This window comes from Oncorhynchus mykiss, chromosome 1, assembly GCF_057628025.1.
Source record: "Oncorhynchus mykiss isolate SJ-2025 chromosome 1, ASM5762802v1, whole genome shotgun sequence".
Lineage (NCBI taxonomy): Eukaryota > Metazoa > Chordata > Actinopteri > Salmoniformes > Salmonidae > Oncorhynchus > Oncorhynchus mykiss.
Genome location: NC_143022.1, coordinates 22,251,006 through 22,274,172, shown reverse-complemented (window position 1 = coordinate 22,274,172; position 23,167 = coordinate 22,251,006). Strand labels below are relative to the sequence as shown.

At 41.8% G+C, this 23,167-nt stretch overlaps 1 protein-coding gene across 3 annotated transcripts; it reads left to right on the top strand.

Moving 5' to 3' along the window:
* Positions 1-4,588: 4,588 nt before the first annotated feature.
* Positions 4,589-21,516, top strand: LOC110532071 (transmembrane protein 161A). Of its 3 annotated transcripts, none has more exons than XM_036967735.2 (12): positions 4,589-4,945; positions 5,556-5,659; positions 5,876-5,974; positions 6,080-6,171; positions 6,290-6,446; positions 7,073-7,224; positions 10,083-10,146; positions 10,310-10,453; positions 10,548-10,661; positions 15,481-15,655; positions 16,147-16,243; positions 19,985-21,516. In XM_036967735.2, the coding sequence occupies exons 1-12, from the start codon at positions 4,943-4,945 to the stop codon at positions 20,281-20,283; spliced, it is 1,500 nt and encodes a 499-aa protein (XP_036823630.2). In that variant the 5' UTR covers positions 4,589-4,942; the 3' UTR covers positions 20,284-21,516. The 3 variants fall into 3 exon arrangements, with proteins under 3 accessions (XP_036823630.2, XP_036823680.2, XP_090061333.1); XM_036967785.2 differs by having other exon boundaries at positions 4,653-4,945; positions 5,876-5,962; XM_090205207.1 differs by having other exon boundaries at positions 4,683-4,945; positions 5,876-5,987.
* Positions 21,517-23,167: the final 1,651 nt, after the last annotated feature.

Sequence of the window (23,167 nt, the reverse complement as noted above, 5' to 3'; positions counted from 1 at the left end):
GCCCTTTCTCGGATTACAGAGACTGCCAATGTTTGTCCTCCCTTGTGCAGCACTTACACTACCGCTAAGTGTCTGGATGATTCCTTTCCTCTGGATGATGAGAGTGTATGGAGAGCACAGCAGAAGGATGCTGCCATCATGGCGATCCACAAGAGTCTGTCTGAAGAAGACTCGAAGAGTCGCTTCAATGATAAGTATAGCATAATTTAGGATAAAGTGTATCGAAAAACTCCAAGAGGAGATGGAATACACAGCACCCATTATCGTGTCTTCATTCCTTCTACATTGAGTGACCAGATAATCCAAGTTTATCATGCTAATCCCATGAATGGCCATCTTGGAGTTTTTAAGACTTACCGAAGACTGCAAGAGGTGGTTTACTGGCCAGGCATGCGGGTTGATACCCGGAAGTTTGTACAGCAGTGTAAAGTCTGCCAGAAATACAAACCAGACATTGGCAGACCTGCCGGGAAAATGCAGCAGACCGTGGTGAACCATCCAAATGAAATGTTGGGAATTGACCTCATGGATTTTTATTGGTGGTATTGGACTACTACACACAGTGGGTGGAGTTGTTTCCCCTCTGCAAAGCCACTGCATCAGCCATTGCTCTAATTCTGCGACGGGAGGTCTTTACCAGATTCGGAATTCCAGACCAAATCCTCTCTGACCGAGGTCCGCAGTTCATATCAGGAATATACAAAGAGCTCTGTACCTACTGGGGTGTAATTGCCAAGCTGACCACAGCTTACCATCCTCAGACCAACCTGACCGAGAGGGTAAACCGAACCCTGAAGGGGATGATTGCTTCATTAGAGAGGGATCAGCACACAAGGTGGGATCAGCATCTTCCTGAATTTCGCTTTGCACTGAACTCTGCCTTGCAGGAGACTTTTGGGGTCACTCCCGCCAAACTACAACTTCTGGAAAATACAGGGTGTACTCAGTTCTACAGCTTCTGGAGAATATAGGGTGTACTCAGTTCTACAGCTTCTGGAGAATACACAGTGTACTCAGTTCTACAGCTTCTGGAGAAAATAGGGTGTACTCAGTTCTACAGCTTCTGGAGAATACAGGGTGTTCTCATTTCTACAGCTTCTGGAGAATATAGGGTGTTCTCAGTTCTATAGCTTCTGGAGAATACAGGGTGTTCTCATTTCTACAGCTTCTGGAGAATACAGGGTGTTCTCATTTCTACAGCTTCTGGAGAATACAGGGTGTTCTCAGTTCTATAGCTTCTGGACAATACAGGGTGTTCTCAGTTCTATAGGTTCTGGATGGTTCATCACTGCCAATACAACAGTGCCTTCATAGACTTTAGACCAAATCTGACCAAGTCCATACAACTACAATTGTAAGTCGGAAGGTTACATTCACTTAGGTTGGAGTCATTAAAACTCGTTTTTCAACCACTCCACAAATTTCTTGTTAACAAACTATAGTTTTGGCAAGTCGGTTAGGACATCTACTTTGTGCATTACACAAGTCATTTTTACAACAATTGTTTACAGACAGATCTTTTCACTTATAATTCACTGTATCACAATTCCAGTGGGTCAGAAGTTTACATACACTAAGTTGACTGTGCCTTTAAACAGCTTGGAACATTCCAGAAAATTATGTATGGCTTCACAAGCTTCTGTGAAGGCTAATTGACATAATTTGAGTCAATTGGAGGTGTACCTGTGGATGCATTTCAAGGTCTACCTTCAAACTCAGTGCCTCTTTGCTTGACATCATGGGAAAATTAAAAGAAATCAGCCAAGACCACAGAAACAAAATGTAGACCTCCACAAGTCTGGTTCATCCTTGGGAGCAATTTCCAAATGCCGAGTCCTATATCGACATAACCCGAAAGGCCGCTCAGCAAGGAAGAAGCCACTGCTCCAAAACCGCCATAAAAAAGCCAGACTACGGTTTGCAACTGCACATGGGGACAAAGATTGTACTTCTTGCAGAAATGTCCTCTGTTCTGATGAAACAAAAATAGAACTGTTTGGCCATAATAACCATCATTATGTTTGGAGGAAAAAGGGGGATGCTTGCAAGCCGAGAACACCTTTCCAACCGTGAAGCACAGGGTTGACAGCATCATGTTGTGGGGGTGCTTTGCTGCAGGACGGACTGGTGCATTTCACAAAATAGATGGCATCATGAGGGAAGGAAATTATGTGGATATATTGAAGCAACATCTCAAGACATCAGTCAGGAAGTTAAAGCTTGGTCGCAAATGGGGTCTTCCAAATGGACAATGAATCCAAGCATTTATTTTTTTATTTTACTTTTATTTAATCAGGTAGGCTGTTCCAAATGGACAATGACCCCAAGCATACTTCCAAAGTTGTGGCAAAATCGTTTAAGGACAACAAAGTCAAGGTCTTGGAGTGGCTATCACAAAGCCCTGACCTCAATCCTATAGACAATTTGTGGGCAGATCTGAAAAAGCGTGTGCGAGCAAGGTGACCTACGAACCCGACTCAGTTACACCCAACTTCACCCAACTTATTGTGGGAAGCTTGTGGAAGGCTACCTTAATTAAACATTTTACCCAAGTTAAACAATTTAAAGGCAATGCTACCAAATACTAATTGAGTGTATGTAAACTTCTTACCCACTGGGAATGTGATGAAAGAAATTAAAGCTGAAATAAATCATTCTCTCTGCTATTATTCTGACATTTCACATTCTTAAATAAAGTGGTGATCCTAACTGACCTAAGACAGGGAATACTTACCAGGATTAAATGTCAGGAATTGTGAAAAACCTGATTTTAAATGTATTTGGCTGAGGTGTATGTAAACTTCTGACTTCAACTGTATGTGTAGGACCAAAAACAGTGACAAAACCTCTGAAGAAAAAAAGAGTTTGAGTCAAAACACTCCCTTCTGACACTCTCCAAACTCATGAGATAAACTTTCAATAAAATACATCATTACTGTGGAATAACTTAACACTTTAAATGTCACACTTGAATAAACAAACACATACCTTTGAGTACAATTGACCACACCCCAAACATTGGTGGTCCTCAAATGGCTTTCAAACAAATTACTAGCACAGCAACAACACATCCCTAAACACACAAATAACCCTTAAGTATATTGAACAAAAATATAAACGTAACATGCAAAGATTACAGTTCATACAAGGAAATCAGTCTATTGAAATGAATTAATTTGGCCCTAATCTATTGATTTTACATGACTGGGAATACAGATATGCATCTGTTGGTCACGGATACCTTACAAAAAAGGTAGGGGCGTGGATCGGAAAACCAGTCAGTTTCTGGTATGACCACCATTTGCCTCATGCAGCGTGACACATCACCTTCGCATAGAGTTGATCAGGCTGATGTTGTCCCACTTCTTTTCAATGGCTGTGCGAAGTTGCTGGATTTTGGCGGGAACTGGAACATGCTGTCGTACACGTCAGTCCAGAGCATCCCAAACATGCTCAACGGGTGACATGTCTATTGAGTATTTGTATTTGTATTTCTTATGGATACCCATTAGCTGCTGCCAAAGCAGCTGCTACTCTTCCTGTTGTTCAGCAAAGTTAAGGCAGTTAGCAAAACTAAGGCAGTTAAAAAATTAAGGCAGTATGCAGGCCATGGAAGAACTTGGGACATTTTCAGCTTCCAGGAATTGTGTACAGATCCTTGTGATACGGGGCCATGCATTATCATTCTGAAACATGAGTTGATGGTGGTGGATGAATGGCACTACAATGGGCCTCAGGATCTCATCACAGTATCTCTGTGCATTCAAATGGCCATCGATAATGCAAGTGTTCCTTGTCTGTAGGTTATGCCTGCCTATACCATAACTCCACCGCCACCATGGGGCACTCTGTTCACAACATTGATATCAGCAAACCGCTCACCCACACAACACCATACACGTGGTCTGCGGTTGTGAGGCCGATTAGACGTACGGCCAAATTCTCTAAAACGAATTTGGAGGTGGCTTATGGTAGAAATTAAAAACAGCTCTGGTGGACATTCCTGCAGTCAGCATGCCAACTGCACACTCCCTCAGAAATTGAGACATCTGTGGCATTGTGTTGTGTGACAAAACAGCACATTTTAGAGTGGCCTTTTATTGTCCCCAGCACAAGGTGAAACTGTGTAATGAGCATGCTGTTTAATCAGCTTCTTAATATGCCACACCTACCAGGTGGCTGGATTATTTTAACAAAGGATAAAACCTCACTAACAGGGATGTAAACAAATTTGTGCATACAATTTGAGAGAAATACACTTTTGGTGCTTATGGAAAATTTCTGTGATCGTTTATTTCAGCTCATAAAACATGGGACGCAATTTACATGTTGCATTTATATATTTTTCTGCAGTACTAGCAAATATGGTTTGGTATGGGTACTAGCTGGTCATGTCTAGAAGCGATACAGCTTCGGTCAAATTGATGTCAAAAGTAGATTTTTTTCTTCTTGCATTTTAGCTAACCCTTTTCTTTTTTTTATTGCTAAGCAGGTTCAACTATTTATTTTCTACATTAGAAAATACATTATTATTGTGATTGAGGTATATTTTTACTAGGCGTCTTCCACCACTTTTGGCATAGTTTGTAACGGGATCCAAAGAAATCGTGAACAGACATCTATTCGAGCCAATGAAACCGCTTGTTTTCTGCGGTTTGTGGAACCCAAATCCAGGCCTGCCTACCTACAGTAGCATAATGTCATCAGCTCAGAGACGGAAAAGGAAGCGTCCCCCCCTAGTTAAATGAAAGTCAATGAACTAAGAAGACCAGACCCATCTGCTATTGCATTGGTGTCAGTTAAGTAGACCTGAACTTACAATTTATGTTCAATGGTAAACAATCTTAATTTATCTGCCATCTTTGATCAGTTGTCAAGACACTTAAACTACACATGTGTGTCGCTAACACTACGAACATATACTTCAGTTCGTTGAAGAGAGATGGTGAGTAGCTAGATGTTTCATCTGTGTCCATTTGCAACCAGCATGTAATGCTTCGCTAGCTAATTCAAATGCTTGTAGCTATAGCGTTTAGCCTCTGCGGCAGGTACTTTTTGGCTACAAAATAGCTAGGTAGCTAGCTTAGAAATGTCAGCTACCGGTAAAATGTCGCTACTGGTCACAGTTACTGCTTCAGGTTATCTTCAAATTGAGAGCTGGCTATATGTCAGTTTGAAGTTAGCATAAATTGCTATTGCATTATATTAGCCATGGACACGTTGCACACCGTTAGCTAGCTTACTTGGGCTGCTAGCATGGATGGTAAACCTTCAAAGCTAGCACTTCCCCATGTCATGGCTATCTTGGGTCATTTCTTTCATTGGCTTATGAGGACTTGGTTCCTTCCTGGAAAAGCTGAATGACTGACAGTTGTAGGAGGGCACCCCCCACTCTCGACACGTGTAGTAGCGACACCTTTGAGACACGCAGCAGTTGTGTCGGTTGAAAAAATTCTCAGGAAACTCCATGTTGGTTGTCTACAAACGTTGGGTTGACCCCTTTTTGTACTGTAGCTACTTTGATTAACAAGGTGTGTGTCTGTCTGTCTGAACAGGCGCTAATTGGAGTGCAGCTGGTGGTCAGCTTGCTGGCTGCTAGCATCATGCAGAGAATGACTCCACACTGTTCTTTTGCCCGCTGGCTTCTATGCAATGGCAGGTAAAGTAATGTACACAAATGTCATGCAGAAGTGGATTTGGAGGTTGGTTGTAGAGACATCCTGATAGTGCTTTGGAGTTATTCCTTATTAGATCATGAGGGTAGGATAAATTGCCTAATCATAGTGAATAGATTTGAGTAAAACAACAGTCGTACTACTAGCCAACTACTTGCAATGTATATATGTTTAAAACAAATATAACTTGATCCTTTCAGTCTATTCCGGTTCAAACACCCCTCTGAAGGAGAGCTGTGCGCCCTGGCAGGCAAACAGATGCCCAGCAAGCCCAGCAGGAGAGACAGGTGTGAGCTGAGGTACTGCATGATGGTACAGTATAACTGGTGTCTTTTCTTTTGTATCACTGTTATGATAGTAGACTGTGCTGTTACAGGGAAGGTTTGCTGACTTCTTCTTTGTAGGAGACAGAATGGGGACAGCAAGCCTCTCACAGTGCCGAAGGACATCGACCTTAACTTAGAAAAAGCTCCAATTGGTGTCCTTGATGCCCTTGGTAAATAAAACAAAAGCATGACCACTACTGCTGACTGAAATGCCCTCCAAGCCCTTGCATTTAGGCCTTATCTTTTCCTTACAATATTTTTGCTTTGTCTCTCCTTTCCCATTCTCAGTACTGCGATTCTTCCTGGAGTACCAGTGGTTGATTGACTTTGCAGTGTATGCGATGGGCATCTACCTTTTCACTGAGGGCTACTTCTATGTAGTTGACCCTGCCATGGAGGTCCACATTGGGGCCTTCTGGTGTGTGCTGACTGTTCTCTGCTGCCTGTATCCTTCAGTTCACCTTCTCTGAGATCCCATAGTTGTATTACAATTTTAACTTGAAAATGGAATTTAACTAATTCTTAAGACTTAAGTTGTACTCACTGTACTTGTCAATGTTATCACCATGTAAAAACTGTTGGTGTCAATTTCTACAAAGTGGGCTCCTTGTATACATCAATAACCCTATGAAAGTCCCGCCTACTTCCTGTTGCAAGTCCCGTACTGTTTTTGAATGGGCTTCAAGCTTATAATCAAATTCATAAACATGGTCATTTTAAGATACAGTATGTGAAATTATATTTGTTTTTTTGAATTAATTAGCTTTTTGATTATGGAAAAATAAAAATTCAGTCAAACCTTCATGAAAGGCATCAGGTAGAAGTAAATTAATCCACAAATATAATTTGACATGTATCTTAAGTGAGCAAGTTTTCATGAATTTGATGATATAAGCTTGACGCCCATTCAAAAACAGTATGAAACTTGCAACAGGAAGTATAGCTTGTCACCCAAACATGCACGGTTGCCAAAAAAACACTCAAATGCACCTGTTGTGCTCCTCCTTGATTGGAGTTGTTTGTTGAGGGACTGCCCGATTGTCCCTGTGTTGCCCTTAACCCTCTCCACAGGAAAACCCTCCACTCCCTGATGGGCCACTATTTCCGGTCTGACGAGGGGGGTGAGCGTTCAGTGTGCTTGGCCTTTGGTTTCCTATCTCTGCTGGTGGCCATGTTGGTGCTAGTGGTCAGAGAAGACTACCTGGAGTTTGGCCTGGAGCCTGGTATGTCCACGACACTAACCCCTACTACAGCAGTCCCATGGGGATATACACTGTGTGTCAAAACATTTAACACTTTAATAACATTGAGTTACACCCCCCTTTCCCCCTCAAAACAGCCTCAATTCGTCAGGGCATGAACTCTACAAGGTGTCGAAAGCGTTCCACAGGGATGCTAGCCCATGTTGACTCCAATGCTTCCCACAGTTGTGAAGTTGGCTGGATGTCCTTTGGGTGGTGGACCATTCTTGATACACAGGAAACTGTTGCGTGTGAAAAACCCATCATCATTGCTGTTCTGGACACACTCAAACTGGTGCACCTACTACCATACCCGGTTCAAAGGCACTTAAATCTTGTCTTTCCCATTCACCCTTTGAATGGCACATGTACAGTTGAAGTTGGAAGTTTACATACACTTAGGTTGGAGTCATTAAAACTCGTTTTTCAACCACTCCACAGATTTCTTGTTAACAAACTATATAGTTTTGGCAAGTCGGTTAGGACATCTACTTTGTGCATGACACAAGTCATTTTTACAACAACTGTTTACAGAAAGATTATTTACTGTATCACAATTCCAGTGGGTCAGAAGTTTAAATGCATACACTAAGTTGACTGCCTTTAAACAGCTTAGAATTTTTCCAGAAATTATGTCATGGCTTTAGAAGCTTCTGATAGGCTAATTGACATCATTTGAGTACCTGTGGATGTATTTCAAGACCTACCTTCAAACTCAGTGCCTCTTTGCTTGACATCATGGGAAAATCAAAAGAAATCAGCCAAGACCTCAGAATTTATTTTAGACCTCCAAGTCTGGTTCATCCTTGGGCGCAATTTCGAAACGCCTGAAAGTACCACGTTCATCTGTACAAACAATAGTACGCAAGTATAAACACCATGGGACCACGCAGCCGTCATACCGCTCAGGAAGGAGACGCGTTCTGTCTCCTAGAGATGAACGTACTTTGGTGTGAAAAGTGCAAATCAATCCCAGAACAACAGCAAAGGACTTCTTGGATATGCTGGAGGAAACGGGTACAAAAGTATCTATCCACAGTAAAATTAGTCCTATATCAACATAACCTGAAAGGCCGCTCAGCAAGGAAGAAGCCATTGCCCCAAAACCGCCATAAAAAAGCCAGACTACAGTTTGCAACTGGGGACTTTTTGGAGAAATGTCCTCTGGTCTGATGAAACAAATAGAACTGTTTTGTCATAATGACCATCGTTATGTTTGGAGGAAAAAGGGGGAAGCTTGCAAGCCGAAGAACACCATCCCAACCGTGATGCACGGGGGTGGCTGCAGCATGTTGTGGGGGTGCTTTGCTGCAGGAGGGACTGGTGCACTTCACAAAATAGATGGCATCATGAGGCAGAAAAATGATGTGGATAAATTGAAGCAACATCTCAATACCTCAGTCAAGAAGTTAAAGCTTGGTCGCAAATGGGTCTTCCAAATGGACAATGACCCCAAGCATACTTCCAAAGTTGTGGCAAAATGGCTTAAGGACAACAAAGTCAAGGTATTGGAGTGGCCATCACAAAGCCCTGACCTCAATCCTATAGGAAATGTGTGGGCAGAACTGAAAAAGCGTGTGTGCAAGGAAGCCTACAAACCTGACTCGGTTACACCAGCTCTTTTAGGAAGAATGGGCAAAAATTCTCCCAACTTATTGTGGGAAACTTGTGGAAGGCTACCTGAAATGTTTGACCAAAGTTAAATAATTTAAAGGCAATGCTACCAAATACTAATTGAGTGAATGTAGACTTCTGACCCACTGGGAATGTGATGAAAGAAGTTAAAGCTGAACTAAATCATTCTCTCTAAAATAAAGTGGTGATCTTAACTGACCGAAGACAAATTTTTACTAGGATTAAATGTCAGGAATTGTGAAAAACCTGAGTTTAAATGCATTTGGCTGAGGTGTATGTAAACTTCTGACTTCAACTGTATACAATCCATGTCTCAAGGCTTAAAATGTATTCTTTAACCTGTCTCCTCCCCTTCGTCTACTCTGATTTTGAAGTGGAATTGTGGCATCAATAAGGGATCATTGACTGACCAGGTGACTCTGTCATGGAAAGAGCAGGTGTATGGGATCATGCCAAATGTATTGTGTATACCGTTCATCGCCCAAATATGGCATTGACTACTTTTGCGGTGAGCTTTACAAACGGGTGTACACTGCAATAGTGTTGCAAATATAGAGTAATCTAGGGTTTCGATTCTTTACATTGTACACATATGGTTAACATTATGGTTACCATACTATAATTTCTGCAGCCTTGAAAGGCAGGCATCAACATGGCCAAACGAGAGGCTGCCAGCAATTTATAGAAATCTCTTTCTACGGGTACAAACCCTTCCCCCCCCCCCCATACGACTACAAATCGCTTTTTAAGCTTGATAACTTCTTGTATTTTTCTTGTCAAATCCCTGACAAAATTCAGGTGACCTAAGCTCTTCCAAATATGGAGTTGCAGGTTTGCCGTATCTGTCATGTTTGCGCATATCTCTATGTGCAAATCTTTATGGCAGTCATTTTCCTTAAGGTCCTTGGAAATGACCTGCATATCTGCTGTTCTAAAAAAATTATAATGCAATATATCAATTTACAAATACCAAATCAAAAGGTGTTTGTTTGTGGATAGTGATTTACATTTGTGGGTTGGTACAGATCATGATACACGAATACAAAATGCATGCTGTGTGTTCACAATACATTTGGCATGATATTGATCCCATGCAGGTGTTCCTAATGTTCTGTACAGTGTGTGTTTGTAATAAAAAAACAAATATAACACACAACAGTGATTTGTTTAGTTAATTTTATAATTTTTATGCTTTTGTATTGCAGGTTTTAACAGTCTTTTTGACAACCTTGAAGTTTTCGCAAAACAGCAAGGCTTTGCTGAGTGGTCGTAAGTATCTTTTCATTGAACAGCTTAAATGTATTTAAAATAAATATGTAAATCACAAATTGGGTCCATAGAATAGTCATTCATGGACTGATGATATGCTTTTAGTGATCTGTGTGTTGGCAAATGTTCTCTCTAATGTTTATTATATTTGGACTCCCATCAGAGTCCCGGTGACCAAGCTGACTGTGAAGTTGGGTCTGGCTGCCATCTGTGCTTTTATTGGTGCTTTGCTGGCCTTCCCTGGCCTCCGCCTAGCCCAGACCCACCTGGACGCAGTTCAGATGAACTCAGACCGCCCATTCATCCAGTAAGAACACTAACACAGATTTAGCTGTGAAACCAAATAACCACCTGGCTCCACTAGTGATGTCTTCCTGTTCGGTGTTTTCTGCTTCCTGTAGGATTCTGTTGCACATTAGTTTTCTGGCTCCAGTGGTGGTGATCGTGTTGTGGATCAAACCCATCGCTAGGGACTTCCTGGGGAACGCTCCCATGGGGAAGACCTCGGTCACGCTGTAAGTGTGTGTCTTGGTACTCTATATGTACAAAAGTATGTGGACACCCCTTCAAATTAGTTGATTCGGCTATTTCAGTCGCACTCGTTGCTGACGTGTATAAAATCGAGCACACAGCATGCAATATTCATAGCTAAACAATGGCAGTAGAATGGCCTTACTGAAGAGCTCAGTGACTTAACGTGGCACCGCTAAAGAATGCCACTCTTCCAACAAGTCAGTTCGGTCAACTGTACGTGCTTTTATTGTGAAGTGGAAACGTCTAGGAGCAACAACAGCTCAGCCGCGAAGTGGTAGGCCACACAAGCTCACGGAACAGGACCACCGAGTGCTGAAGCGCTGAATCGTCTGTCCTTGGTTGCAACACTCGCTACCAAGCTCTAAATTGCCTCTGGAAGCAACGTCAGCACGAAAACTTTGTCTGGAGCTTCATGAAATGGGTTTCCATGGCCGAGCAGCTGCACACAAACCTAAGATCACCATGCGTAATGGCAAGCATCAGCAGGAGTAGTGTAAAGCTTGCTGCCATTGGACTCTGGAGCAGTGGAAATGTGTTCTCTGGAGTGATGAGTCACGCTTCACCATCTGACAGTCTGACTGATGAATCTGGGTTTGGTGGATGCCAGGAGAACACTACCTGCCTCAATGCATAGTGCCAACTGTATTGTCTGGGGCTGTTTTTCATAGTTCGGGCTACGCGCCTTAGTTCCAGTGAACGGAAATCATATCGCTGCAGCATACAATGACATTCTAGATGATTCTGTGCTTTTAACTTTGTGGCAACAGTTTGGGAAGGCCCTTTCCTGTTTCAGCATTACAATGTCCCCATGCATAAAGCAATGTCCATAGAGAAATGGTTTGTCGATCGGTGTGGAAGAACTTGACTGGTCTGCACAAAGCCCTGACCTCAACCCCATCGAACACCTTTGGAATTAATTGGAATGCTGACTACAAGCCAGGCCTAATCGCCCAACATCAGTGCCCGACCTCACTAATGGTCTTGTGGCTGAATGGAAGCAAGTCCCCGAAGCAATGTTCTAACATCTAATGGAACGTTCCCAGAAGAGTGGAGGCTGTTTTTGCAGCAAAGGGGGACCAACTCCATGTTCATGCCCATGATTTTGGAATGAGATGTTTGATGAGAAGGTGTCCACATATTTTTGGTCATGTAGTGTATGTATATACTTGCTGTATTCCACTCTTGTGCATCCCCTGATTTCCTATACTTCAATGATGAAATATTACAATTATGACTGTTTGGCACCCTTGTGCTCATTCCTTCTTAGGGCTGTGGCGGTCATGAAACTTAGTCAGCTGGTTATTGTCATGCAATTGACTGCCGGTCTCACGGTAATTGACCGTTAATTAACATCAGCACGTTTAGCGTCTCCACACATACAAGCCGCTGATGCTAGCCTTTGGAACATTACAGTACATTTTTAAAGAAGTTTAACAAATCCATTTAATATACACCATCTCAATAAATCCATGATTTACTTTGGGTAGGTCTAAAGAAACGTATGAAGAGAATGTACAGTATTTCAGAAGAACCGATTTTATGAGTGGGCCTACTGTATGTTATCTGGCCATGCGTAGGTTCTAGGATAGTTAATTTAACAGACAAGATATGCTTTTTAGTCCTGTGCCATTTTATATTATATGATTTAATAGTCAAAATAATAGAAAGGATATTTTTCCCATTCTGGAGCTGAGTGTACAAGTGATCATTTGAAAGGTCCTATATGCTTGATTTAGAGTTAATCTAGTTGTGAATGATACGAATCTTAGAATGTCAAACAATACTAACATTTATGAGCTGCATGATGCGACCTATAGACTTGATGATAGTCTCAATTAACTAGTATGTCAAATTTGTTTAGATTTGGAATGGCCCATTATCAAATGGGCAGAGGAAAAAAGACATCTCCGTATGCACTCGAATAACGACTGAAGGCCACTTTCCCGCGGTCTGTTTTGTAACCAGACCAGCTAGCTACTCTGGTTTAATAGCAGCGCATGTGCTTAATATAAGCAGCTGAGAAATAAATATAGTAGCAGCTTGGATCGTCTTTTTAGTGGCAACCATCTCAACTCTGCTTTCACACAAGATTGCATATAGAGATGTCTGGGCTTATAACACTTATTTCACTCCAAGCAACAGCCACTATTTGAGGAGCATGCAGCCTCTTGCTGCGTGACAGGTGATATTGCGCCAACACTTTGTATGCCATGGGCTCTCCAACCATGTTCTTGCAGCTCTCTAGTGCTTAATTTGATAAGGCAAGTTAAATCTGTTAAGGAATATAGGTAGTAAAATGTTTTTACAATGAAACATATTTAATTAAACTGACAGTCCCGATCTCTGCGCTCTCGAAAGGAATTAAGGAGAGAGCGAGGAGATGGAAACGCACAGTGGTGAGATTGTGTAGCTAAAGGAAGTGTCAGCCTATTCATTATGAAAATATAACAGCCTACAATTTGTGAATTTGTATTTAACTGTAAGCCGCCTTGCACAATCAATGAACCAACAGTTTTGCCTATGTGTACTTTCCCAGACTCGTGGATAGCATAAGGTAACCAGTCCATCCAGTATCCATAAGTGTATATAGTCCACTCTCAAAGGTGACTAGTATGTGTTTAATTTTAGAGTATTGGCTAGACCAATTACCACCTTTTGCCACATTTCAGGCTTCAAACATAAAGATATAAAACTGTATTTTTTTGTGAAGAATCAACAACAAGTGGGACACAATCATGAAGTGGAACGACATTTATTGGATATTTCAAACTTTTTTAACAAATCAAAAACTGAAAAATTGGGCGTGCAAAATTATTCAGCCCCCTTAAGTTAATACTTTGTAGCGCCACCTTTTGCTGCGATTACAGCTGTAAGTCGCTTGGGGTATGTCTCTTTCAGTTTTGCACATCGAGAGACTGAAATTTTTTCCCATTCCTCCTTGCAAAACAGCTCAAGCTCAGTGAGGTTGGATGGAGAGCATTTGTGAACAGCAGTTTTCAGTTCTTTCCACAGATTCTCGATTGGATTCAGGTCTGGACTTTGACTTGGCCATTCTAACACCTGGATATGTTTATTTTTGAACCATTCCATTGTAGATTTTGCTTTATGTTTTGGATCATTGTCTTGTTGGAAGACAAATCTCCGTCCCAGTCTCAGGTCTTTTGCAGACTCCATCAGGTTTTCTTCCAGAATGGTCCTGTATTTGGCTCCATCCATCTTCCCATCAATTTTAACCATCTTCTCTGTCCCTGCTGAAGAAAAGCAGGCCCAAACCATGATGCTACCACCACCATGTTTGACAGTGGGGATGGTGTGTTCAGCTGTGTTGCTTTTACGCCAAACATAACGTTTTGCATTGTTGCCAAAAAGTTCAATTTTGGTTTCATCTGACCAGAGCACCTTCTTCCACATGTTTGGTGTGTCTCCCATGTGGCTTGTGGCAAACTTTAAACAACACTTTTTATGGATATCTTTAAGAAATGGCTTTCTTCTTGCCACTCTTCCATAAAGGCCAGATTTGTGCAATACACGACTGATTGTTGTCCTATGGACAGAGTCTCCCACCTCAGCTGTAGATTTCTGCAGTTCATCCAGAGTGATCATGGGCCTCTTGGCTGCATCTCTGATCAGTCTTCTCCTTGTATGAGCTGAAAGTTTAGAGGGACGGCCAGGTCTTGGTAGATTTGCAGTGGTCTGATACTCCTTCCATTTCAATATTATCGCTTGCACAGTGCTCCTTGGGATGTTTAAAGCTTGGTAAATCTTTTTGTATCCAAATCCGGCTTTAAACTTCTTCACAACAGTATCTCGGACCTGCCTGGTGTGTTCCTTGTTCTTCATGATGCTCTCTGCGCTTTTAACGGACCTCTGAGACTATCACAGTGCAGGTGCATTTATACAGAGACTTGATTACACACAGGTGGATTGTATTTATCATCATTAGTCATTTAGGTCAACATTGGATCATTCAGAGATCCTCACTGAACTTCTGGAGAGAGTTTGCTGCACTGAAAGTAAAGGGGCTGAATAATTTTGCACGCCCAATTTTTCAGTTTTTGATTTGTTAAAGTTTGAAATATCCAATAAATGTCGTTCCACTTCATGATTGTGTCCCACTTGTTGTTGATTCTTCACAAAAAAATAGTTTTATATCTTTATGTTTGAAGCCTGAAATGTGGTAAAAGGTCGCAAAGTTCAAGGGGGCCAAATACTTTCGCAAGGCACTGTGTATGTATATATATATATATATATATATATATAAGAAATCTGCCGTGTGTCGTAAGCGGTAGGCTATTAGCTATGTATTGTATAAGGAAAAATCATTTTCATTCAGGGTTTTTTCGGGCTTGGGCTCAAGCCTATATGTATCCATAAGGTCTAATATGTGTATGGGTGTTTTGAATTGATCATCACCTTAGAAAGCACTGTCCACTTCATTGTTTGGCTTTGAAACAACATCCACAATGACCATGTTTTCCACTCCGTTTCAACCTGTTATTGAATTTTTCTTTAAATTGATGGATCAGTGAGGTGGGTTTTAAAAACTGTTCTGATAAGTGTTTGCTATGATTTGAGATCCAATTTGCATTGATGTCAGTGGTTAGAGGGACTATAGAGATCAGAGTACACTGCCATTAGCAGTTGGGTACTAACAACACATGTCCAGAATGCATAAGAGGAGATTAACGTGACTCAATGGTCATGTGGAATTTGACTGTGGTCATGACTGCCAGTGTGGCGGTATTGCAGTCACCGCAACAGCTCTACTCCTAGTGTTGACGTCTCTGTGTGTCATCCCAGTATGTCAAGCGCGATGTTTGACAGTGTTCGTCTGTGGACGGTGGTGGTGCTGTGCTGCCTGAGGCTGGCCCTGACCCGCTACCACATGCAGGCCTACCTCAACCTGTCCCAGAAGTGGGTGGACCAGATGAAGAAGGAGGCAGGACGCATCGCTGCCATCGACATCCAGAGGAAGGTAAGATGCCTAAACCTCTAAACCAGCCATTTTGTTTTTCGAATTACCGACAATATGATTTTCAATACTGTTTTTAAAAAAAAGTTATACATGCATACATACACTTTTTTGGGGGGCAGAGGGGTTGGGCTGGGGCGTGCTACGTCACTGCTTAAACTATAAGGTAAGCATAACTATAATTCGACACCTTAGATTTCTTATCTCCAGCTCAGGGCTCCAGCTATGCATTTGCTTTGCTAACTTTCTAGCTAATTGGCTAGATTTCTAGCTAAGTGGCAAGATCAAGCTTCTTGCTTACAGCAGAGACATACAATCTCTGTTGGCTCAAGATCCCTGTTGCCTAAATTGTTTTAGAAATAGCACCCCTTGTGTGCACTTCCGGTAATACCGTACACCCTGGTATGGTACAGAAATGGTTTGAAAATATAGGTACTGCCCAACCTTAATTGACAGAGGAAACCTGTATCCATGAGTCTTTGTTGTCCTTCCAGGTGACCCGAGTGTTCTGCTACCTGACCATAGTCACCCTGCAGTACGTGATCCCTGTTCTACTCCTCCTCTTCTCTACCCTGGCTCTGAAGGTCCTGGGTAAGACATGTACAGCACCTAACAACATAAGCAACAACTCTAATCTCAGTGAGGCCTTCAGTGACTGCTGAGAATCTGCATTCTTCAATTAAAAAATGGGGAGTCATGATAATTTACCAACCGCTTCACCATAATGCCTGATGTTACAGGTAACTGCCAAAATAAAGGAAATACGTGTGTAAATGAGGGATGCAAAGTATATTGAAAGCAGGTGCTTCCACACAGGTGTGATTCCTGAGTTAATTAAGCAATTAACATCCTATCATGCTTAGGGTCATGTATAGAGATGGCTAGTTGCCCATTATTTGGGATACCATGGCTAGAAGAAGAGATCTCAGTGACTGAAAGAGGCATCTCAAAGGAGCATAGGTGTTGTTTTTTATAGAATGTGACATTTTGAGGAAGAGAATTATCTTTCCAGACTCACGCTTGTTTATAAAGAGAAAAAGGGACCCGCTGTACCCAAATGAACAAATGGCGGGAATCAACGCAATTGTGCGTTAGATGATACATTCTCAGGATTGGTGAGCCTATTTTGTTGATATTTCTTGGTTACTGTGTTCATTTTGACTAAACAGTATGTTCTGAAGAGGTTGTGTGTGTGTGTGTAGTACGATTAGTACACAGTATACGCTACTGGTCAAAAGTTTTAGAACACCTCATTCAAGGGATTTTATTTTTACTATTTTCTACATTGTAGAATAGTAGTGAAGACATCAAAACTATGATATAACACATGGAATCAAGTTGTAACCAAAAAAAGTGTTAAACAAATCAATGTATTTGAGATTCTTCAAATAGCCACCCTTTGCCTTGATGACATCTTTGCACACGCATTCTCTCAACAAGCTTCATGATGTAGTCACCTGGAATGCATTTCATTTAACAGGTGTGCCTTGTTAAAAGGTTAATTTGCGAAACTTCTTTCCTTCTTAGTGTGTTTGAGACAATCGTGTTCTGACAAGGTAGGGGTGGTGTACAGAAGATGGCCTTTTACCAAATAGGGCTAAGTCTATATTATGGCAAGAACAGCTCAAATAAGCAAGGAGAAACTACAGTCCATCACTACTTTAAGACATGAAGATCTGTCAATACAGAACATTTCAAGAACTTTGAAAGTTTCTTCAAGTGCAGTTGTAACAACCATCAAGCGCTATGGGACTGGCTCTCATGAGGACCGCCACAGGAATGGAAGATGGCGAGTTACCTCTGCTGCAGATATGCGAGTTACTTACCAGCCTCAGAAATTGCAGCCCAAATAAATGTTTGAGTTCAAGTAAGACACATTACAAGATCAACTGTTCAGGAGACTGTGAATCAGGCCTTCATGGTCAAATTGCGGCAAGGAAACCATTACTAAAGGACTTAATAATAATAAGAGACTTGCTTTGGCCAAGAAACAAGAGAAATGGACGTTAGACCTGTGGAAATTTGTCCTTTGGTCTGAACTTCAAATTGGAGATTTTTGGTTCTAACCGCTGGGTCTTTGTGAGATGCGGTGTGGGTGAACGGATGATTTCTGCATGTGTATTTCCCACCGTGAAGCATGGAGTTGGGGGTGCTTTTCTGGTGACACTCTTTGGTTTATTTAGAATTCAAGGCGCACTTAACCAGCATGGCTACCACAGCATTCAGCAGCGATATGCCATCCCATCTGGTTTGTGCTTAGTGCGACAATCATTTGTTTTTCAACAGGACAATGACCCAACACACCTCCAGGCTGTGTAAGGACTATTTGACCAAGAAGGAGAGTGATGGAGTGCTGCATCAGTTGACCTGGCCCCCCACAATCACCTGGCCTCAACACAATTCAGATGGTTTGGGATTAGTTAGACCGCAGAGTGAAGGAAAAGCAGCCAACAAGTGCTCAGCATATGTGGGAACTCCTTCAAGACTGTCGGAAAATCATTCCAGGTGAAGCTGGTTGAGAGAATGCCAAGAGTGTGCAAAGCTGTCATCAAGGCAAAGGGTGGCTATTTGAAGAAATATTTTGTTTAACACTTTTCTTGGCTACTACATGAGTCCATATGTTATTTCATAGTTTTGATGTCTTCACAGTTATTATACAATGTAAAAAAATAAAGAAAAACCCTTGAATGAGTAGGTGTTCTAAAACTTTTGACCGTAAGTATATACAGAACAAAAATATAAACACCATGCAAAGTGTTGGTCCCATGTTTCGTGAGCTGAATTAAAAGATCCCCAGCATGATCATTACACAGTTGCATCTTGTGCTAGAAACGATTAAAGGCCACTCTAAAATGTGCAGTTTTGTTACAACACAATGCCACAGATGTCTTGAGGGAGCGTGCAATTGGAATGCTGCCTGCAGGAATGTCCACCAAAGCTGTTGCTAGAGAATTGAGTGTTTTAATTTCTCAACCGCAAGCCGCCTCAACATTTGTTTTAGAGAATTTGGCAGTACGTCCAACTGGCCTAACAGCCGCTAACCACGTAAAAATGCCAGCTCAGGACCTCCGCGTCCGGCTTCTTCACCAGCAGGATTGTCTGAGACCAGCTTCCCGGACAGCTGATGAAGCTGGGTTTGCACAACCAAAGAATTTCTGCTCAAACTGTCTCAGTGAAGTTCTTCTGCGTGCTGATCGTCTTGACCAGGGTCTTGACCTGACTTCAGTGGGCAAATGCTCACCTTCGATGGTCACTGGCACACTGGAGAAGTGTACTCTTCATGGATGAATCACGATTTCAACTGTACCGGGCAAATGCATGGCGTTGTGTAGGCAAGCAGTTTGCTGACGTCAACGTGGTGAATAGAGTGCCCCATGGGGGGGTCATGGTATAAGCAGGCATAAGCTATGGACAACGAACACAATTGCAGTTTATTGATGGCAATTTGAATGCACAGAGATACCGTGAACAAATCCTGGGGAACATCGTCTTGCCATTCATCCACCGCCATCACCTCATGTTTCAGCATGATAATGCATGGCCCCATGTCGCAAGTATCTGTATACATTTCCTGGAAGCTGAAAATTTCCCTGTTGTATATTTACCAGACATGTTACCCATTGATCATGTTTGGGATGCTCTGGATTGACATGTAGGACAGCGTGTTCCAGTTCCTGCCAATATCCAGCAACTTCGCACAGCCATTGAAGAGATATGTTGCGCTGCATGTGGCAATGGTGGTCACACCAGATACTGACTGGTTTTCTTATCCACACCCTTTTCTTTTGAAGGCATCTGACCAACAGATGCAGTCTGTATTACCAGTCTTGAAATCCATAGATTAGGGCCTAACTTATTTCAGTTGATTGATTTCCTTATTTGAGTTGTAACTTTTTTTTTTTTTTTTTTAATTGTTGCGTTTTTAAAAAAATGTTTTTGTTGTGGGCAAATGCTGTTAGAAGTAGGCAAGACATTTCAGACATGGTGTGTGTCAGTAAGCAGGAACTCTACCCAATTGAACACTTTTGTGAGATTCTAGAGCGGTGCCTGACACGTAGTTTTCCACCACTATCAACAAAACACCAAATGGTGGTATTTCTCATGAAAGAATTGTCGCATCCCTCCAAGAGTTCCAGACCCTTGTAGAATCTATGACAAGGTGCATTGAAGCTGTTCTGCCTCATGGTGGCCCAACACCTTATTAAGACACTTTATGTTGGGGTTTCCTATATTTTGTCAGTTACCTGTATTTGTAGCCTGTAAGTTGTTCATTTAGGATGTCTCATGTGGTAACGGCCTTCGTTCCTGCTGTGTTTTTGTTCTGTATGTCAGGTGACTTCTCATGGAGTGGTGCGGAGCAGGCTCCGGGGGTGACTCCTGCCCTGGTAATGCCAACGGTCACTCCCGTCCTGCCAGGGCTGGAGGAGGATGAGGATGGGGTGGAGTACATGGAGGAGGACATCCAGGCCACGGTGGCTCGTCTGACAGAGGGCTTCTCAGCCCTGCGCTCCGTCCTCACCCCACTCTTCTTCAGAGGCCTCTTTGCCTTCCTTACCTGGTGGGTGGCCGCCTGCCAGGTCATCAGCAGCCTGTTTGGCATCTACTTCCACCAGTACCTCATGCAGAACTGAGGAAGAATACACAGAACTACACTATCCACAATATCTAGCTAACACAAGCCCAGTGTGATGTAGGCAGGTAAAACTCTTTTAACACAACAGAAGGACAGGATGGGTGCTCTTGTCTTACTGTAACTAAGGTGTCACGGATGTAAAAAGAATGAAAAAATACAAGGCTTTCTTCTGACACACTACTACTTTGTTGTCCTGTGGGACACAGATCATGTTGCCTGTGACTGCCTGGGGACTATGATGGAGATGCAGTATAATGGGTCAACTCTGTGCCTTGCTACTTAACACATTTATCTTATGCCAGTGTTAACCTTATTCATTTTTCATCACATAATATTGTTAAATGCTGCAAATGAGACTTTACTATTAGGAAAAAGGTACCACTACACTACAGCCTAGTTTGCTATTAGACAGATTCAGAATCTCTTGATGGTTTTTAAAATTGTCGTCCTATAGTTCTGCTAATACCGTACCGATTGTCATGAACCCATGGAGTTCAGTCTATGTAGCAGTCATCACCACTTGTGTATGGATTGATCAAACTCGGGCCTCGCCTGTTCATTCTCCTTAATCATTTATATCCACTTTTAAAACGAAGCACAGAGGATCAGTTACTGTGTTTATTTAATGAAGGGATTCAAAGAGGAATTCCAAGTGCCTGGAAACTCAGGGATTTTAAGTCAATGATATGATCTTTTTTCATGAAATGTTTTATTCTCTGTAAAATGGTAGACTGGTGATAGACATTTATCTGTATCATTTGATAACACTCCGGCCCAGACTGGATTTGGCCAAATGTACCTGTTATCAACCATCTTTCAGTCTCAGCAAAGTTTGTTAGTTGTTTGAACAAGGTACTTTGTCTTTTATTGCTGCCAAACTATAATTTACAGATGTAGGCTTAGAACAAATCTCACTTAACTTAAACCTAGGTCTGAAATGCGTTGCTGATTGTAGTGTCAACGTTTTGTTTTTTAATGTATTTATTTCTACTCTATTGCCCCTGGTCATATTGTGTTGGAAAGGTACAGGTGTCGTGCTGCTGTACGTTTGGGTCATGGTTTATGGCACGTGATTTATTTGATTGAATGTTCGCTAATCATTTCACGGTGTGTGTGGTTTGTATGAAGATGCTGTTTTTACAATTAAGAGACTTCTGAATGCATGGCGGTAACTTTAGTTGTGCACAAGTGTTTTTATTTGGTTGTGTGGCTTAATAAAACAATAATTGAATATTGTTATGATTCTTTTCAATCTTTAGTTTTTAGTATGCCAAAATCACATGTTTTGATTATCCCAGCAAATTGTAAATTTCAGATTTTATTTTCTCCCAATGACACCTTCTCTGTTCTTATAAAGCATAGGAGATAAGGGTGATAAAAGATGGGGGTCCTTCAAAGTTAATCATTTGACAAAAGACCATGCATGACAACGGTGAGTATAGCTGCTGAATTGGGCATTCACCTCTGACCTTAATTATTGATAATTGCCTTGCACTTATTCTGTCTCAACAATCTGATATAGACAAATATTTTTTGTAAGTATATTTAGATTTTTCGATCGTAGTATGTTCAATATCAAATAGCTTTGTAGCAATGTGATGCTAACTTATGTCAAATTTCTCAAATGGTATATTTTTGTGGATATCACTTACTGTGAAATAATATTGGTAAAACCAGCTTGTACAGTGCTAAGGAACAGGACCTTCCCTCAGACACAGCCAGAAAGGCCCTTTTTTTTTTTTTTTTTTAGCTTTATTTGACTAGGCAAGTCAGTTGAGAACAAATTCTTATTTTCAATGACGGTTTAACTGCCTGTTCAGGGGCAGAATGACAGATTTGTACTTTGTCAGCTTGGGGGTTTGAACTTGCAACCTTCCGGTTACTAGTCCAACGCTCTAACCACTAGGCTACCCTGCCACCCCAATGATTTATTGAAGATTTCGGGAGGGACTGACTTATCTGAGCCTTCAGGTGCTGGTGAGGTGGGAATGTTTCATTGGAGGATATCGATAGTGCTCGAGCACAGAACTAGATGGGACCAGATAACACATTGGAACTTTGTTATGGATGGCTGAGATTCTGATCTTGAATGTCTGTTTCACTAACAATCTTTTTCTGTTTGACAACATTTTTTAAATAATTTGAGTGACATTTCTGGAAAAAATGCTTTTCAGATCACGGAGCATTTTACAATGATGTCAAAACCGCTATTATGAGTACTTTGACATCCTTCTGAGAATTTTCTACCTAACCCTCTATTGCTCCTCCTGGTATAAGGCCTATATAAAATGTATGTGGCGGGGCTTGCTCTGCTCTTAAGGCCAGGCAGATTCAGGCCTTTACTAGCCTCTGACAGGTCTGGGAGTGTGTCTGGCTTAATGAACTGGAAGGTGACAGGGTTGACATATCTATATAATCACATTAATTATGTGCATGTGTTTGGAGGCCCCCAGTCTGCAGCCTGCAGTCACCATGGCTGTTGCTATAGGGACCAGGCAGCGACCAGACAACGGAGGCTTCAGTCATGCCCTGCAGACTGGCCCTATCCTCAGGGGAGCTGCCCAGACACCACCCCTGTGACTCTTTTCATTTGGGGAGTAGAGGCCATGCTGACGGGTGGGAGAGGGATAATTCTAGCCAATTTCATTCTGGTTATTCTAAATTGTAGGGAAATGCTCTAGAGGGAAGAACATATTCACTGTATGTGATGTCCAGCTGTTATTGTAAGGCATTTTGTATTGTATGCACACTATATAAAGCTTGTCTGGTTTTAGTGTTCCTTCATTCTTGTTCCCCCCTTCAGTTGGAACCTAGTGGTTTGACATGATAGTGAGTGACAAGATGTATTCAGTGGAACAATCTAGATAAATGGACACATGAAA